Below are 15,065 nucleotides of genomic sequence, written 5' to 3' on the forward strand. Positions count from 1 at the left end.
ATTATGTCATTCCTTGTTTCTTCAGTCATAAACTATCTGGAATTTCTTAGTCCCATATTTATTTTGAGTATAATCAATCCATCTTCTCCACTCCAGTTTATATCTCTCATTTGAGTGGTCTTGAGATATGCTGATATTTTAGCCATCTCTGCTAGGTTTGTTACTTTTAATGTCCATTCTTGAATGGTAGGCAAATCTTCCTTCTTCCAGTATTGCGCCACCCACAGTCTAGCTGCGGTTATTAAATGCAAAATCAAGTTAGTCTCTACAACAGTACAATCAGTAGTTATAGTAGTTAACTCATTTTGTGGGCCTGCGCAACCTGTTGAGCTGGAAATGAGCTAAGTGGGTTCGGTTCAGCTAACAGGCGAGAAAAATAAAACTTCCTTCAAATAAAATTGGCTGAGGAATTCTGGGAGTTGAAGTCCACATGTCTTAAACACGAATCTAAAATAACCCCCAAATTAAACCCACCTTAAAATTGCTCAGCAAAACCGAAGAACAAAATAAAAGTGGTACATACAGGTATATTGAGCCAAGGTGGCGCAGTGGTTAGGGTGCAGTACTGCAAGCCACTTTAGCTGACTGGGATCTGCAGTTCAGCGGTTCAAATCTCATCGGCTCAAGGTTGACTCAGCCTTCCATCCTTCCGAGGGGTGAAATGAGGACCCGGACTGTGGGGGCAAGTTGCTGACTCAATTTGCTAAAAAAAATTGTAAACCGCTTAGAGAGGGATGAAAGCTCTATGAAGTGGTATATAAGTCAAACAAACAAACAAACAAACAAACAAATAAAATAAATAAACAAACATTGTTACATGGACCAAGGGTGTCCAACAACCTTGGCAAATTTAAGACGGATGGATTTCAACTCCCCAGCCAGCATAGGCAGATGACACCAAGCTGGCAGGAATAGCCAACACTCCGGAAGACAGGCTTCAGATACAGAAGGATCTTGACAAACTTGAACATTGGGCACTATCTAATAAAATGAAATTCAATGGTGAAAAAAGTCAGGTTCTACATTTAGGCAAGAAAAACGAAATGCACAGGTCCAGTATAGGTGGTGCCTTGCTCAATAGGAGTAACTGTGAGAGGGATCTTGGAGTCCTAGTGGACGACCATTTAAATAGGAGCCAGCCCGTGGGCAGCAGCTGCCAAAAAAGCCAACACAGTTCTAGGCTGCATCAACAGAGGGAGAGAATCAAAATCACGCGAAGGGTTAATACCACTTTATAAGGCCTTGTTGAGGCCACACTTGGAATCCGGCATTCAGTTTTGGTCGCCACGATGAGGAAAAGATGCAGAGACTCTAGAAAGAGTGCAGAGAAGAGCAACGAAAAGGATTAGGGGATTGGAGGCTAAAACATATGAAGATCGGTTGCAGGAACTGGGAATGTCTAGTTTAATGAAAAGAAGGACTAGGGGAGACATGATAGCCATTTTCAAATATCTCAGGGGTTGCCCCAAAGAAGAGGGAGTCAAGCTATTCTCCAAGGCACCTGAGGGCAGAACAAGAAGCAAAGATGGAAACTAATCAAGGAGAGAATCAAGTTAGAACTAAGGGTTAGGGTAAATTTCCTGACAGTGAAGACAATTAACCAGTGGAACAACTTGCCTCCAGAAATTGCAAATGCTCCAACACTGGAAGTTTTTAAGATGTTAGACAACCATTTGTCCAAAGTAGTGTAAGGTTTCCTACCTAAGCAGGGGGTTGAACTAGAAGACCTCCAAGGTCCCTTCCAATTCTATTCTATTCTGTATTTCTATTCTATTCTGCTCTGCATTCTATTCTATTCGTGATTCTTCATTCTATTCTATTCTATTCTATTCTATTATGTATTTCTATTCTATTTTATTCTATTCTATTCTGTATTTCTATTCTATTTCTGTTCTGTATTACTATTCTATTCTGCTCTGCATTCTATTCTATTCGTGATTCTTCATTCTATTCTATTCTGTATTTCTATTCTATTTTATTCTATTCTGTATTTCTATTCTATTCTGTTCTGTATTACTATTCTATTCTGCTCTGCATTCTATTCTATTCGTGATTCTCTATTCTATTCTATTCTATTCTATTCTATATTTCTATTCTATTCTGTTCTGCATTCCATTCCATTCGTCACCCAGGTGGAGAAAGACTAGGTGCAGGGGGATGGAGAGGCCATCCAGCTGCTCCTTCATCAAAATGTCAACCTTTTCTGCCAAAGTACTCAAAGAGAAGTGAGGGGAAAACTGGGGAGGTGGGGAGAGAACCCCTCATTTAAATGCAGAGGGGACCCAGCTGAAAAGTGTTTCTATTAAAATGCAAATGAAAGAAGAAACGGCAACTTCAGATTTCTCCCAGAAAAAAAAAGAGAGAAAAGGCCGTTCGTCAGGATCATGCGGATGGGTTTGCTTCTTAAATAAGACCCAGGAGGGAGGGAGGGAGGAGACGGACATGTTATCCTGATGATGGGCTGAAAGGCAGAGAGGTAGGGAAGAGGGTGGGATCGGCGCAGCAACGGTGGGTTGCTAAGCGGTTTACCACCGGTTCGCTCGTGCTCACATGCGCAACGCTTCTGTGCATATCCAGAAGCTTCTGCTCATGCGCAAAAGCATCCGGGCGGGTGGGCGGAGCCTCCCACCGCTACCAGTTCGGCCGAACCGGGAGCAACCTGGACTCTGGAGTCTTTTCTCTCCTTCCTTATTTATATGGCATGACAGGTTGCTCCGAGGTTTGAGGGTTTTTCCAGGCAGTGGAAACAGAAGGGGGCTTTGGGGTTGGATTCAGGATAGTGTGTGTGTGAGAGAGAGGGGTGGGGAGGAGAATGTAAAAGAGAGATGGTGGGATAAAAATCAAGCTGTCCATCCATTGATCATCCAATCATTAACAAACTAGTAGGTTGTTTCAATAATAAAGCAAACTTTAGCCCTTCCTCCCTCCCTTCCTCCATCCCCTACTCTCTTTCTTTATTTCCCTTCCTTCTCCCATCTCTTTCTTAACTGTTCTTGCCTTCTGACAACTCTGTGCATGCGCACACTGGGAACAGGCTCCAGCTGTTCGTCTGCCTTACTGATGTCCGACTCCGAAGGGAGCTGGTAACTGTCGGACAGCTCTGGCCCCCCTCTCTTCCTCCAACACAGAGCCCTCCTCAGAGCCTTCCCCGAACTCCAGGACTGGCCCTTGTTCCTTAGCTGTCCCCTTCTCCTGGCAGCTCTGTGCATGCACACATGGGGAACAGGCTACCCCTGTTCTTCTGCCTCACTGATGTCTGACTCCGAAGGCAGCTGATAACTGTCAGACGGCCCTGGCCCCCTCTCTGCCTCCGACGCAGAGCCCTCATCCGAGCCTTCCCCAGACTCCAGGACCGGCCCAGGTTCCTCCCCAACCCTCCTCACTGTCCGTCTCTGCTGCCAGCTCTGCTGGTGGGCCACAACACATTCCTGGTCAACAATCCCCGTTAAAAATGCTATTTTCCCCCAGACTCCAGGACTGGCCCAGGTTCCTCCCCAATCTCCTCACTGTTCGAATCTGCTGCCAGCTCTGCAGGCTGCCAGTGGGCCACAAAAGTAAATACCCACCTTACTTCAAGATAACTCTGGACTGGTAACTGATACACAGTCCAGCGTTATTTTTAAAAAAAGCTTTCCAAGGATGCTAACTCAGATCTGTCATCCTTTAAACTTTAATAGGATTTGTATGCCGCCCACTCCCTGGGGACTCTGGGCGGCTTACAACAAATAAAAATAAAGGCATTTAAAATATTTAAAAATACAGAATTAAAAACAATACAACATCCATTCCATCAAGTGGGGCTGGAAATTAATCAACAGCCCCAGGCCTGCCGGAACAGCCAAGTCTTGGTCGCTTTACGGAAGGCCGGGAGAGTGGTAAGGGTCCGGATCTCTACGGGTAGATCGTTCCACAAGGCCGGTGCAGCTACAGAGAAGGCCCTCCCATGGGGAGCTGCCAGCCGGCGGCACCCGGAGGAGGCCCAACCTGTGTGATCTTATTGGTCGTTGGGAGGTGAATGGCAGGAGGCGGCCTCTCAGGTAGCCAGGTCCAATACCATGTAGGGCTTTAAAAGTAACGACTAGCACCTTGAAGCGGGTCTGGAGACTAATGGGAAGCCAGTGAAGCTCGCGGAGGATAGGTGTAACATGGGTGTACCTAGGTACACGCCATATCGCTCGCGCGGCTGCATTCTGGACCAGCTGTAGTCTTCGGACACTCTTCAGGGGCAGCCCCATGTAGAGTGCGTTACAGTAATCAAGTCTTGAGGTGATGGGTTCCACCACAAAACCGCGGTAGACTAAAGCACGCTCGACAAAAGCGCGTACGTGACGTCATCACAGCGCGACGAAAACAGCATGCTGTGAGCGGGAAACTTAAAAATAACGCGAAAACCTTACCCTAACCCCCCCAAACCTAACCCTAATCCTAACCCTAAGCCTAACCCTTAACCTAACCCTAAGCCTAACCCTATACCTAACCCTTAACCTAACGCTAAACCTAACGCTAACCCTTAACCTAACCCTAACCCTAACGCTTAACGTAACCCTAAACCTAACCCTAACCCTTAACCTAACCCTAAGCCTAACCCTTAACCTAACCCTATACCTAACCCTATACCTAACCCTTAACCTAACCCTTACCCTAACCCTAAACCTAACCCTAAGCCTAACCCTTAACCTAACCCTATACCTAACCCTTAACCTAACCCTTACCCTAACCCTAAACCTAACCCTAAGCCTAACCCTATACCTAACCCTTAACCTAACGCTAAACCTAACGCTAACCCTTAACCTAACCCTAACGCTTAACGTAACCCTAAACCTAACCCTAACCTTAACCTAACCCTAAGCCTAACCCTTAACCTAACCCTATACCTAACCCTATACCTAACCCTTAACCTAACCCTTACCCTAACCCTAAACCTAACCCTAAGCCTAACCCTTAACCTAACCCTATACCTAACCCTTAACCTAACGCTAAACCTAACCCTAACCCTTAACCTAACCCTAACCCTAAACCTAAACCTAACGCTTAACGTAACCCTAAACCTAACCCTAACCCTTAACCTAACCCTAACCCTAAACCTAACCCTTACCTTTATGTGAATCGGCTTGCTGTAAAAGCGCTTTTTAAAGCGCCCTTTGTTTCCCGCGGTCGTATTTGTCGCGCTGCTGATGACGTCACGTACGTGCTTTAATCGGGCGCGCTTTAGTGGACCGTGGTTTTGACGGGTCACGGAGGTGATGAGGGCGTGAGTGACTGTTTGAAGTGCCTCCCAGTCCAGATAGGGCCGCAACTGGTGCACCAGGCGAACCTGGGCAAAGGCCTCCCTGGTCACAGCCGACAAATGGCTTTGAATCAACAACCTCTGGTCTTCTATTTTAATCCGGCCCTCCCATCACTCTTGCAGGGGATTGCTATTCCATTCAATTCCGCTTTCTTTTTCCTTTCTTTTTTTTTTTTGGTCTTTTAGATGCTGTCTCTTTCTGATCTCAGGCCAAAGCAGGGACCGATATCCGGTGGCACCCAAGTCACGATCACGGGCAAAACCTGAATGCAGGAAGCAACGTTTCTGTCATGTTTGGAGAATATCCTTGTCTTTTCCACCGGTAAGCTTCTCTGAGATTTGCCTGCTTGGGGGGGGGGGGGGGGGAAGAGGGAGGACGAAACAGGTAGTTCTCGACTTACAACCCTTCTTTTAATGACCATTTGAATGGACAATGGCCCTGAGAAAAGTGAAGTGTGACCGATCTTCACACTTACGATCCCAGAGTCGTTGTCATCACTGTCGCCTTCTTTGAACAACTCCATAATCCGTTGCGGGGTGGAGCCTGAATAGCAACTGAATGGAGCTCTGTGATTACTGGCCAGATGCCCTTCCTGTCGCCAATGAGGAGTTTTGTTCAGCAGATACATTCTCATTGTGCCCGGAGAGAGAAATATCTGCCTCTACCCAGGATTGAACTCACAGCCTCCTGAATGTGAGGTGAGAGCTCCACCTTTAGGCCACCGCACCACTCCAGATTCTGTTCTGAATCTGGGCAGCTGAATGAAGCTATCAGAGTGTTTTACTGGCCAGATGCCCTTCCTGTCGCCAATGAGGAGTTTTGTTCAGCCAGTACATTCTCATTGTGCCCAGAAAGAGAAATATCTGCTTCTACCCAGGATTGAACTCACAGCCTCCTGATTGTGAGGTGACAGCTCCACCTTTAGGCCACCGCACCACTCCAGATTCTGTTCTGAGTCTGGGCAGCTGAATGAAGCTATCAGAGTGTTTTACTGGCCAAGATGCTCTTCCTGTCACCAATGAGGAGTTTTGTTCAGCAGATACATTCTCATTGTGCCCGGAGAGAAAAATATCTGCCTCTACCCAGGATTGAACTCACAGCCTCCTGATTGTGAGGTGAGATCTCCACCTCTAGGCCACCGCACCACTCTATTTATGATCCCGCAGTCACGTGATCAAAATTCAGATGCTTTGCAACTGTCTCATATTTATGACGGTTGCAGTGTCCCAGGGTCACGTGATCCCCTTTTGCGACCTTGTGGATTCACAAGGTTGTCGGGATGTCGGATTCACTTAACAGCCGTGTGACTAAGTTAGCAATTGTAGTGATCCGTTTAACAACGGGAGTGAGAAAGGTCGTAAAATGGGGCGAAGCTCCCTTCACGGCTGCCTCGCTTAGCACCATCTACGTTGGGCTCAGTTCTGGTTTTTAAATCGAGAAGTTACCTGTAAAAGTGGGAGAATTTTGGAACTCAAGAATTGCAAAGCAATCATTAGAGAAGGGGTCGTTTTCTGGGCACCTCCTTCGCCTGTTGCATCTTAATGATCTGAATTCATTAATTAAACGTCAGATTTAGATATGGCACAAAAGTGCCTTTTCCAAGGTAGCCAAATTTAGGGAGCCGGGAGCACCATTTCCAAATAATGCATTTTATATCAAGTCTTACAACTGCATGGAACCCCAAATATCCAATAACCGGTTAAAAAGTCTAGAAATTGGCCAAAAAAAACATACGTTGTGACCACAGAACATTGCAACCGGCCGTAAAGTGGAGCTAATTGCAAAGCACCCGAGATTCAGTCATATGTCTCTCTGGGCACAATGAGAATTTTATCTGATGAACAAAACTCTGCACTGGCAACAGGAAGGGAATCCGGCCAGTAAATACTCAGTTCCAGTCAGTTGCCAAGACTCCACCCTGCAAGGGATTATGGGGTCATTGAAAAGAAGATGACGACTAAGCAACTGGTCGTTAAGCGAGGACTCCCTGTATTGCCACTTTGCGCATCCAATGAAGCCAACTGCAGCTCCCAAAAGCTTAAGACTTTTTAAAAAAAAAATTGTTAGTGGGGGTGGGAAATGCCAGCAGACTCCCGATTTTGTTATTTCTACATTGGTGGGCAGTGGGACGCAGTGGCTCAGTGGCTAAGACGCTGAGCTTGTCGATCAGAAGTTCAGTACTTCAGCGGTTCGAATCCCTAGCGCCGCGTAACGGAGTGAGCTCCCGTGACTTGTCCCAGCTTCTGCCAACCTAGCAGTTCGAAAGGACGTAAAAAATGCAAGTAGAAAAATAGGAACCAGCTTTGGTGGGAAGGGAACAGTGTTCCATGCCCCTTTGGCGTTGAGTCATGCCGGCCACACGACCATGGAGATGTCTTGGGACAGTGCTGGCTCTTCGGCTTTGAAACGGAGACCCCCTAGAGTCAGGAACGACTAGCACATATGTACGATGGGAACCTTTACCTTTACTTGATCTTGGTGGGCAAAGCCTTGATGTCACACCCCCACCCCCAAAAGAACCCAAGGAAGATGTTTGGAGAATAGCAATAGCAGTAGACTTATATACCGCTTCATAGGGCTTTCAGCCCTCTCTAAGCGGTTTACAGAGTCAGCATATTGCCCCCACAGTCTGGGTCCTCATTTCACCCACCTCGGAAGGATGGAAGGCTGAGTCAACCTTGAGCCGGTGAGATTTGAACCGCCGAACTGCAGATAGCAGTCAGCTGAAGTGGCCTGCAGTACTGCACTCTAACCACTGCGCCACCTCGGCTCCATAAAGCATCCCCTGGGTCAACTACATTATTGACATTTGGAGAATCCATCACTGAGGGCCGGCAGGGCATCCGCAGGGGGTTGTCAAAATCTGCGGGAAGGCCAGTGTGACATCGCAACTCCTGCCAGCTTGCGGATTGTGTGGTTCGCGGACTGCAGACAAGTTCTGCTTGTCTCCTGGATTTGTATTCCCCCTGGCTTCAATGACCCCAGACGTTCGACCTGCATCAAATGTGGAGCTGTGCAGAGCTTCGGTGGAAGCATTTGCTTGGCTCTCTTCTTGAGAGTCGTTGAGGCCACTGGGAGGTTTATCTGTGTCCTCTGGGTCACCTGAATAGTGCGAATGGTTGTGCAACAGAGGTGATGTTTAGCAGGTGCTGACCAGTTCTAGGGAAACGGTAGCGGAAATTTTTAGTAGTTCAGAGAAACCACCACCTCTTGCTGGCCCCGCCAATATCTATCTGGAGGAAATTGGGATTTTGTAGTATCCTTCCCCTGGAGTGGGAAGGGAATGGGGATTTTATAGTATCCTTCCTCTGGAGTGGGGATTTTGCAGTATCCTTCCCCTGGAGTGGGGAGGAAATGGAGATTTTGCAGTATCCTTTCCCTGGAGTGGGGAGGAATGGGGATTTTATAGTATCCTTCCTCTGGAGTGGGGATTTTGCAGTATCCTTCCCCTGGAGTGGGGAGGAAATGGAGATTTTACAGTATCCTTTCCCTGGAGTGGGAAGGGAAGGGAGATTTTGCAGTATCCTTCCCCTGGAGTGGGGAGGGAATGGAGATTTTGCAGTATCCTTCCCCTGGAGTGGGGAGGTAATGGAGATTTTGCAGTAACTTTCCCCTGGAGTGGGGAGGGAAGGGAGATTTTACAGTATCCTTCCCCTGGAGTGGGATGAGAATGGAGATTTTGCAGTATCCTTCCCCTGGAGTGGGAAGGGAATGGAGATTTTGCAGTATCCTTCCCCTGCCATGCCCACCAAGCCCCACCCACAGAACTGGTAGTAAAACCTTTTGAATCCCACCACTGGTGTGGAAGCTTCTTGGAACTGCTGAAAGGACTGTATTGGAGACTAGAGACTGGATGCGTCGTATCCCTCCCCCTCTGTTGAGGGGGGGGTGTTCAATCTTAGCGTAGATAACCTCTTTGACCCCCTCCTTCACACCATTGGGCCTCTCTGTCCAGATTGTGGGCTTTGCTATTCTTCAAAAGAGGGCGCAGATCGACCTCCAAGTGACCTCAGTGACTCTCAGAGAGAGTACTAACGCCCAGATGACTGCACGGAATACAAAGCCTTCCATTCTCCGCCATTCATTCAGAAGCGAAGAAGCTTCTTGGATGAGAAGGGAAACCCCTTCGTGGGAAAAATAAAGACACAAGAAAGTCCACACTGCCTTTTGAAAAAGCACCTTCGGGACAACCTGGAGGACGCAGAATCTCCCCGTGACTTTCCCGCGTTTTCTAAAGCCCGTTTTTCTTTTCTTTTCCTTTTTCCCCCGACAGGAGAACGGCAGAATACATTATTTGCAACACCACGACTTTCGGGAGCGTGGTGGAGAAGAATATGGTGGACGTAACAGTGAAGGTGGACAAGGCCACGCTGCGGAAGGAGCTGGAGAAGGCCCAAAATGCACAAGGAGCTGAAGTTCAAATACGTGGAGGACCCAACGATCTTGAGGATCGAACCCGAGTGGAGCATCGTCAGGTAAGGGGGCCACGAGGAAGGATGGTCCTTAATGAGGACAGGTCCCATGGGGGGGGGGGTGAGAGATGGAGAAATATTTGAAGAAAAGAAGATAACGGAGAGGCGAAGGAAGCTAACTCGCTGTTTGCTTGTGGGGAAGGTGTTTATCCTATTTATTCCAGACCATCATGAATTCGAGGTGAAAGCTCCTTTTCACACGGATGAGATTAGCTTCATTGGTTAGAAAGGGTGGCCCAGAGGAAGCCCTCTCAGAAGCAGAGGTCAGCCCCTCGCTTGGCGTTCCTCAACTTCGTGCCTTTAAGATGGGTGGACTTCAATTCTCAGAATTCCCCAGCCCAGCACCTTCTTTCCATCATCTCCTTCTCTTCCACCTCTACCTTCTTTCTCTCTTTCATCTCTTTTTTCCTTCTCATCCCTCTCTTTCCTCTCCTTCTCCACCTCCTTCTTCTCCTTCACTCCTTCTCCTCCTTCTGATTTTCTTCTCTTCCTTTTTTCTCCTCCTCCTCTTCCTTCCCCTCCTTCTCCCCCGTCTCCTTCTCCTTTCTCCTTCTCCTTTCCTCTTCTTCCTCCTCCTTCCTCTCCTTCTGCTTTTTCTTTCTCTTTTCTTCTCCTCCCTTCTCCTTCTCCTTCATTTCCTCCTGCTGCTGCTAGTTGCTCCTCTTTCCCCCCTCTTTTTCCTTCTCCTCCATTTCTACTTTCTCCTCTTTTACCTCCTTCTCCTCTTCCTCCTCCTCCTCCTCCTCCTCCTCCTCCTCCTTCTCCTCCTCCTAGCTCCTCCTCCTTTTCACCTCCTTTTTCTTCTCCTCTTCCATTTCTACTTTCTCCTTCACCTCCTCCTCCTCTTCCTCCTCCTCTTCCTTTTCCACCTTTTTCCTCCTTCTCCATTTCCACTTTCTCCTTCTCCTTCACCTCCTTCTCCTCTTCCTCCTCCTCCATCTCCTCCTCCTCCTTTTCACTTCCTTTTTCTTCTCCTCTTCCATTTCTACTTTCTCCTTCACCTCCTCCTCTTCCTCCTCCTCTTCCTTTTTCACCTCTTTTTCCTCCTTCTCCATTTCTACTTTCTCCTTCTCCTTCACCTCCTTCTCCTCTTCCTCCTCCTCCTCCTCCATCTCCTCCTCCTAGCTCCTCCTCCTTTTCATCTCCTTTTTCTTCTCCTCTTCCATTTCTACTTTCTCCTTCACCTCCTCCTCCTCCTTCTCTTCCTTTTTCACCTCTTTTTCCTCCTTCTCCATTTCTACTTTCTCCTTCTCTTTCACCTCCTTCTCTTCCTCCTTCTCCTTCTCCTCCTCCTCCTCCTCCTCCTCCTCCTCCTCCTCCTCCTCCTCCTCCTCCTCCTCCTCCTCCTCCTCCTCCTCCTCCTCCTCCTCCTCCTCCTCCTCCTCCTCCCATTTTGGTGGCAACCTTTTCAGGAATGGTTTGCCCTGCCTTTCTTTCTTAGCGGTTGAGAGAGTGTGTCTGGTCCAAAATCACTCAACTGGTTTCGGGCTTAAACCCAGGACCAGAACTCACAACCTCCCAGTTTCTAGCCTTGTTGCTTTCATAGTTCACCAAACTCTTTTAATTCCGAGCGAGCAGATTCACACACCAGCCAGTGATAGCAACTTCAACGTATCTGCCCAGGTCTAGGAACTTGGAATCGAAACTCACCCTCTCCTCGGAGGACATACGAATGGAGAAATCATTCCCACCCACCCCCCCTGCAACCCATGATATTCTTACAGGTGCTCATTCCCCAGGTCTGTTCGGTCTCATTATTGCGTTAATTTGCATTTAAAAAGGGCTTCCAGTTTTGCATAGGCAGGTTTGATCCAATTTGGTTTCAAAGTACACATTTTAAAACATGTCTTGGGTGGGTTTGAGCCGAGGTGTGAAATTCCGAGAAGGGATATGTTCCTGTCCTTGAATACATTAGTGTTTTGTTTTTTTAAAAGTAAGTAGAAACAGCTTTTAAAAACTGCATCTATTAGGGAAATGTGCATAAAAATGCAGATGAATTGAAGGAGGGTGTGTGCAAAATGATGCAGGATTGAGTGAAGGTAAAATGAGGAGAAAATAAAAAATAAGAGATGAACTGAAACTCACACATCTCTCTATGCCTAATTATATCTCCCGAGTTAAAAAATAATAATAATTCTTCATCCCCCTCTAGTTTAACAGATTTGGGGATACATTTATTTCCAAAAAAAAATCTATCTAAAGGAGCTTTCAGCTGTTAAGAGGACAGATTGTGGTGATTATAATGGAATAAATTCAAGGCTGTGCTCTATTTACGTTTTTTCAGTTTAAAAAAAGAAGAGTATTTTTTTTTCTTAGAGAGCAATTGCTCTTGAAAAACAGGATGGCTCAGAATTTTCCAATTTGGTAAAAGTCTTCCAGCAAATTCATTCGCTGCATTGATTTTCAATCAATTAAAAGTTTTGCAGATTTCAGCAAAACCCCTGTTTGGAAGAAAATGTCCTTCTGGGTTCAGTAATTCCAAGTGGGGGGGAAAAGACACTGGAAACATGGAGGCTGCTTGCAAAGATGGTTTAATGGTGGATAGGATCCCATGGCTTGAGTTCCTGAACAAAAAGGGGGATCAGATGCTTCCAGATGTTGGGTGAAGAAGAAAAAGAGGGAAAAAGGGGATTGCTGAGAGTTCCTGAGGTTTTTATGCTCTCTGTTCAGCCCCCACCTCTCTATTTCCTGTTCCTGTGTAAGAAATGTATTCTGTTTGGTAGTCAGACTCCAAGGGTTTGTGTGTGTGTGTGTGTGTGTGTGTGTGTGTGTGTGTGTGCGTGCGTGCGTGCGCGTGTCTTAACTAACTTTTTAGGTTGTGGGTCCCAAGCTTGGTTGAGTTCCCAGAGACCATGTGATGAGTTTCTGTGGGAGGTTAATCCTACCTTTGTTATGTAGAGTAGACTAGCTCAGGCTCTTTAATGGCCGATTGACAAAGGTGGGGGGTTATTAAGAGTGAGTCTTTTTCCTGCCTAAAAACATGTTTCTTATCCAGGGAAATATAATATTCTGCCTTTCCAATATTTCCCAGGATATTTCATTTTTCTAGGAGAGGGGGTAGGTGCTAACTTCCTACTCCCCAAACATCCTTTTCTTACTATGGTCTCTTTTCTATAGCTGTCTTTGCAACAACCTAAGTTTACAGGCAGTCCTCCACCACGGAGCCCCGAGATTTCTGTGGTTAAGCGAGGCATTTCTTAAGTGTGTTTGGTCCCATTTTACAACCTTCCTTGCCTCAGTTGTTAAGTGAATCACTGCAGGTGATAAATTAGTTAACCGGTTGTTAAGTGAATCTGGCTTCCCCATTGACTTGACTCATCAGAAGGGGATCACAGTTACCAAGCGTCCGAATTTGGATCGTGGGACCATGGGAATGCTGCAGCGGTTGTAAGTGTGAAAAAATGGTCGTAAGCCCCTTTTTGACGGTGCTGTTGTAACTTTGAGCGGTCACTGAATGAACTGTTGTAATTTGAGGACTCACTGTATTTTTCGGACTATAAGACGCACCAAGATTTCGAAGAGGTAAGTAAGAAAAAAAAGTTTTCATCCTCTCCAGCCCCCAGGAGTACTCTACAGGCTTCGGCTGGGCTGGGGTAAGGCCAAAACGCCTCTGATTTTGCAAAAAAAACCAGTCAAGTTTTCAGTGGTCAAAATTTGTGTGTGTGAAGCAATGAAGCAATGTTAAAATATTCATGACTGGGAGAGACATGGGAACAAGGTCAGCCAATGAATAGGCATAGCAACTAAGTCAGCCAACAGGAGCTTAAAAAGACCTGAGTCTGTGCAGAGAATTAAAACAGAAACTTAAGCAGTCTGTTGCTCTGAGAAGTAAACAAGCCGTCGGTCTGGGTTTGTCTGCTAAAATGAAACTAACTGCTTGTGTTTACTTGGAAGAACCAGCTGTTGGTATTGTACATTTATTAATGTGTTATTATATATATATAATAACGCATTTATATATATATATATATATATATATATATATATATATATATATATATATATATATATATATATATATATATATATATATATATATATATATATATATAGACATTAACGAGTCCAGCTGAATCAGTTATCTGTGTGTGCTTTCTGGATTTGAATTTATGCAACAAACTCTGTCAAGCAATGCAACAAATGAAATTCTTCTGTCCAGTTTGCTGACAACCAGTAAATGTACTGTATGCATTCTACTTTCAGTGCACTGTATGCTTATAGGTCAAACTGAGAATGAATGAATGAATGAATGAATGAATGAATGAATGAATGAATGAATGAATGAATGAGTCAGTCAATTAAAAAAGTCAATGACCAATCCATCAATGAATCTATGAATCTATGCATGAATCTATGAATGAATAATCAATGAATGAATGAAGTCAACTAACCAACCAATCAACAGATCTATGAATGAATGGCTGAATGAATCAATCTCTACTAATGAATGACTCAATCAAGTCAATCAAGCAGTCAATGAATGAATGAATCTATGCAAGAAACTATGAATGACTGAATGAATTATCAATGAATGAATCAATGAATGAATAAGCAATCTACAAGTCTATTAATGAATCAATCAAGCCAATCAGCAAATCAGTCTATGAATGAATGAATCTATGCATGAGTTTATGAATGAATAGTAAATGGATCTGTGAATGAATCAATCATGTCAGTCAAATCAATGAATGAATGTATAAATGAATGACTGAATGACAGTGAATCTATGAATGAAGGAATGAATCAACAATACCATTTGGAAGTTGTTGAATTAGCTCGACTTGTGGAAACCGATGGATGAGGCTTAGAATGGACTGATTTACAGTGGCTGGCCAGAATTTCATTTTTTTATTTTGTCTCAGTGGAAGACACAGATTGGAAGACATTTCTAATTCAACATTGCTAACTTCACCTTGAGAAACAACCACGGAGGTGGATTGCAAGCTTCCTGCTAATTTTGTCTTTCTTCTTTTTTATCCATCAGTGGAAATACACCTGTTACGGTTTGGGGTACCAACCTGGATCTCATCCAGAACCCTCAGATACGGGCCAAGTATGGCGGGAAAGAACACATCAATGTGAGTTGATTTAATTTAAAAAATAGGATACTTAAAGGCCGAAAGTGGGAAACATAGGAGGTTGATTGTCCCCCACCCCCTCAAATGAGATCAGTGCCATCTCTGTTATCCTTCTGGAAGTCCCTCAAGACTTATCACCGGGAGATGCAACCTAGAACTAAGGAGAAATCTCTTAACAGTGAGAGCAATCAATCAATTGCCTCCAGAAGTTGTGGGTGTGCCAAAAC

General features: G+C 45.5%; 1 protein-coding gene across 1 annotated transcript in view; it reads left to right on the forward strand.

Moving 5' to 3' along the window:
* PLXNA4 (plexin A4) overlaps positions 1-15,065 on the forward strand; it is a 487,979-nt gene that overhangs the window by 364,075 nt on the left and 108,839 nt on the right. Inside the window, 5 exon segments of the mRNA XM_087722680.1 lie at positions 5,474-5,537; positions 5,540-5,609; positions 9,562-9,679; positions 9,681-9,763; positions 14,745-14,838. Of these exon segments, the coding sequence (XP_087578806.1) occupies positions 5,474-5,537; positions 5,540-5,609; positions 9,562-9,679; positions 9,681-9,763; positions 14,745-14,838 (429 nt within the window).

Source organism: Thamnophis sirtalis, unplaced genomic scaffold (genome assembly GCF_051295495.1).
Source record: "Thamnophis sirtalis isolate CommonGarterSnake01/CBP01778 unplaced genomic scaffold, rThaSir2_p1.2 scaffold_9, whole genome shotgun sequence".
Taxonomy (NCBI): Eukaryota; Metazoa; Chordata; class Lepidosauria; order Squamata; family Natricidae; genus Thamnophis; species Thamnophis sirtalis.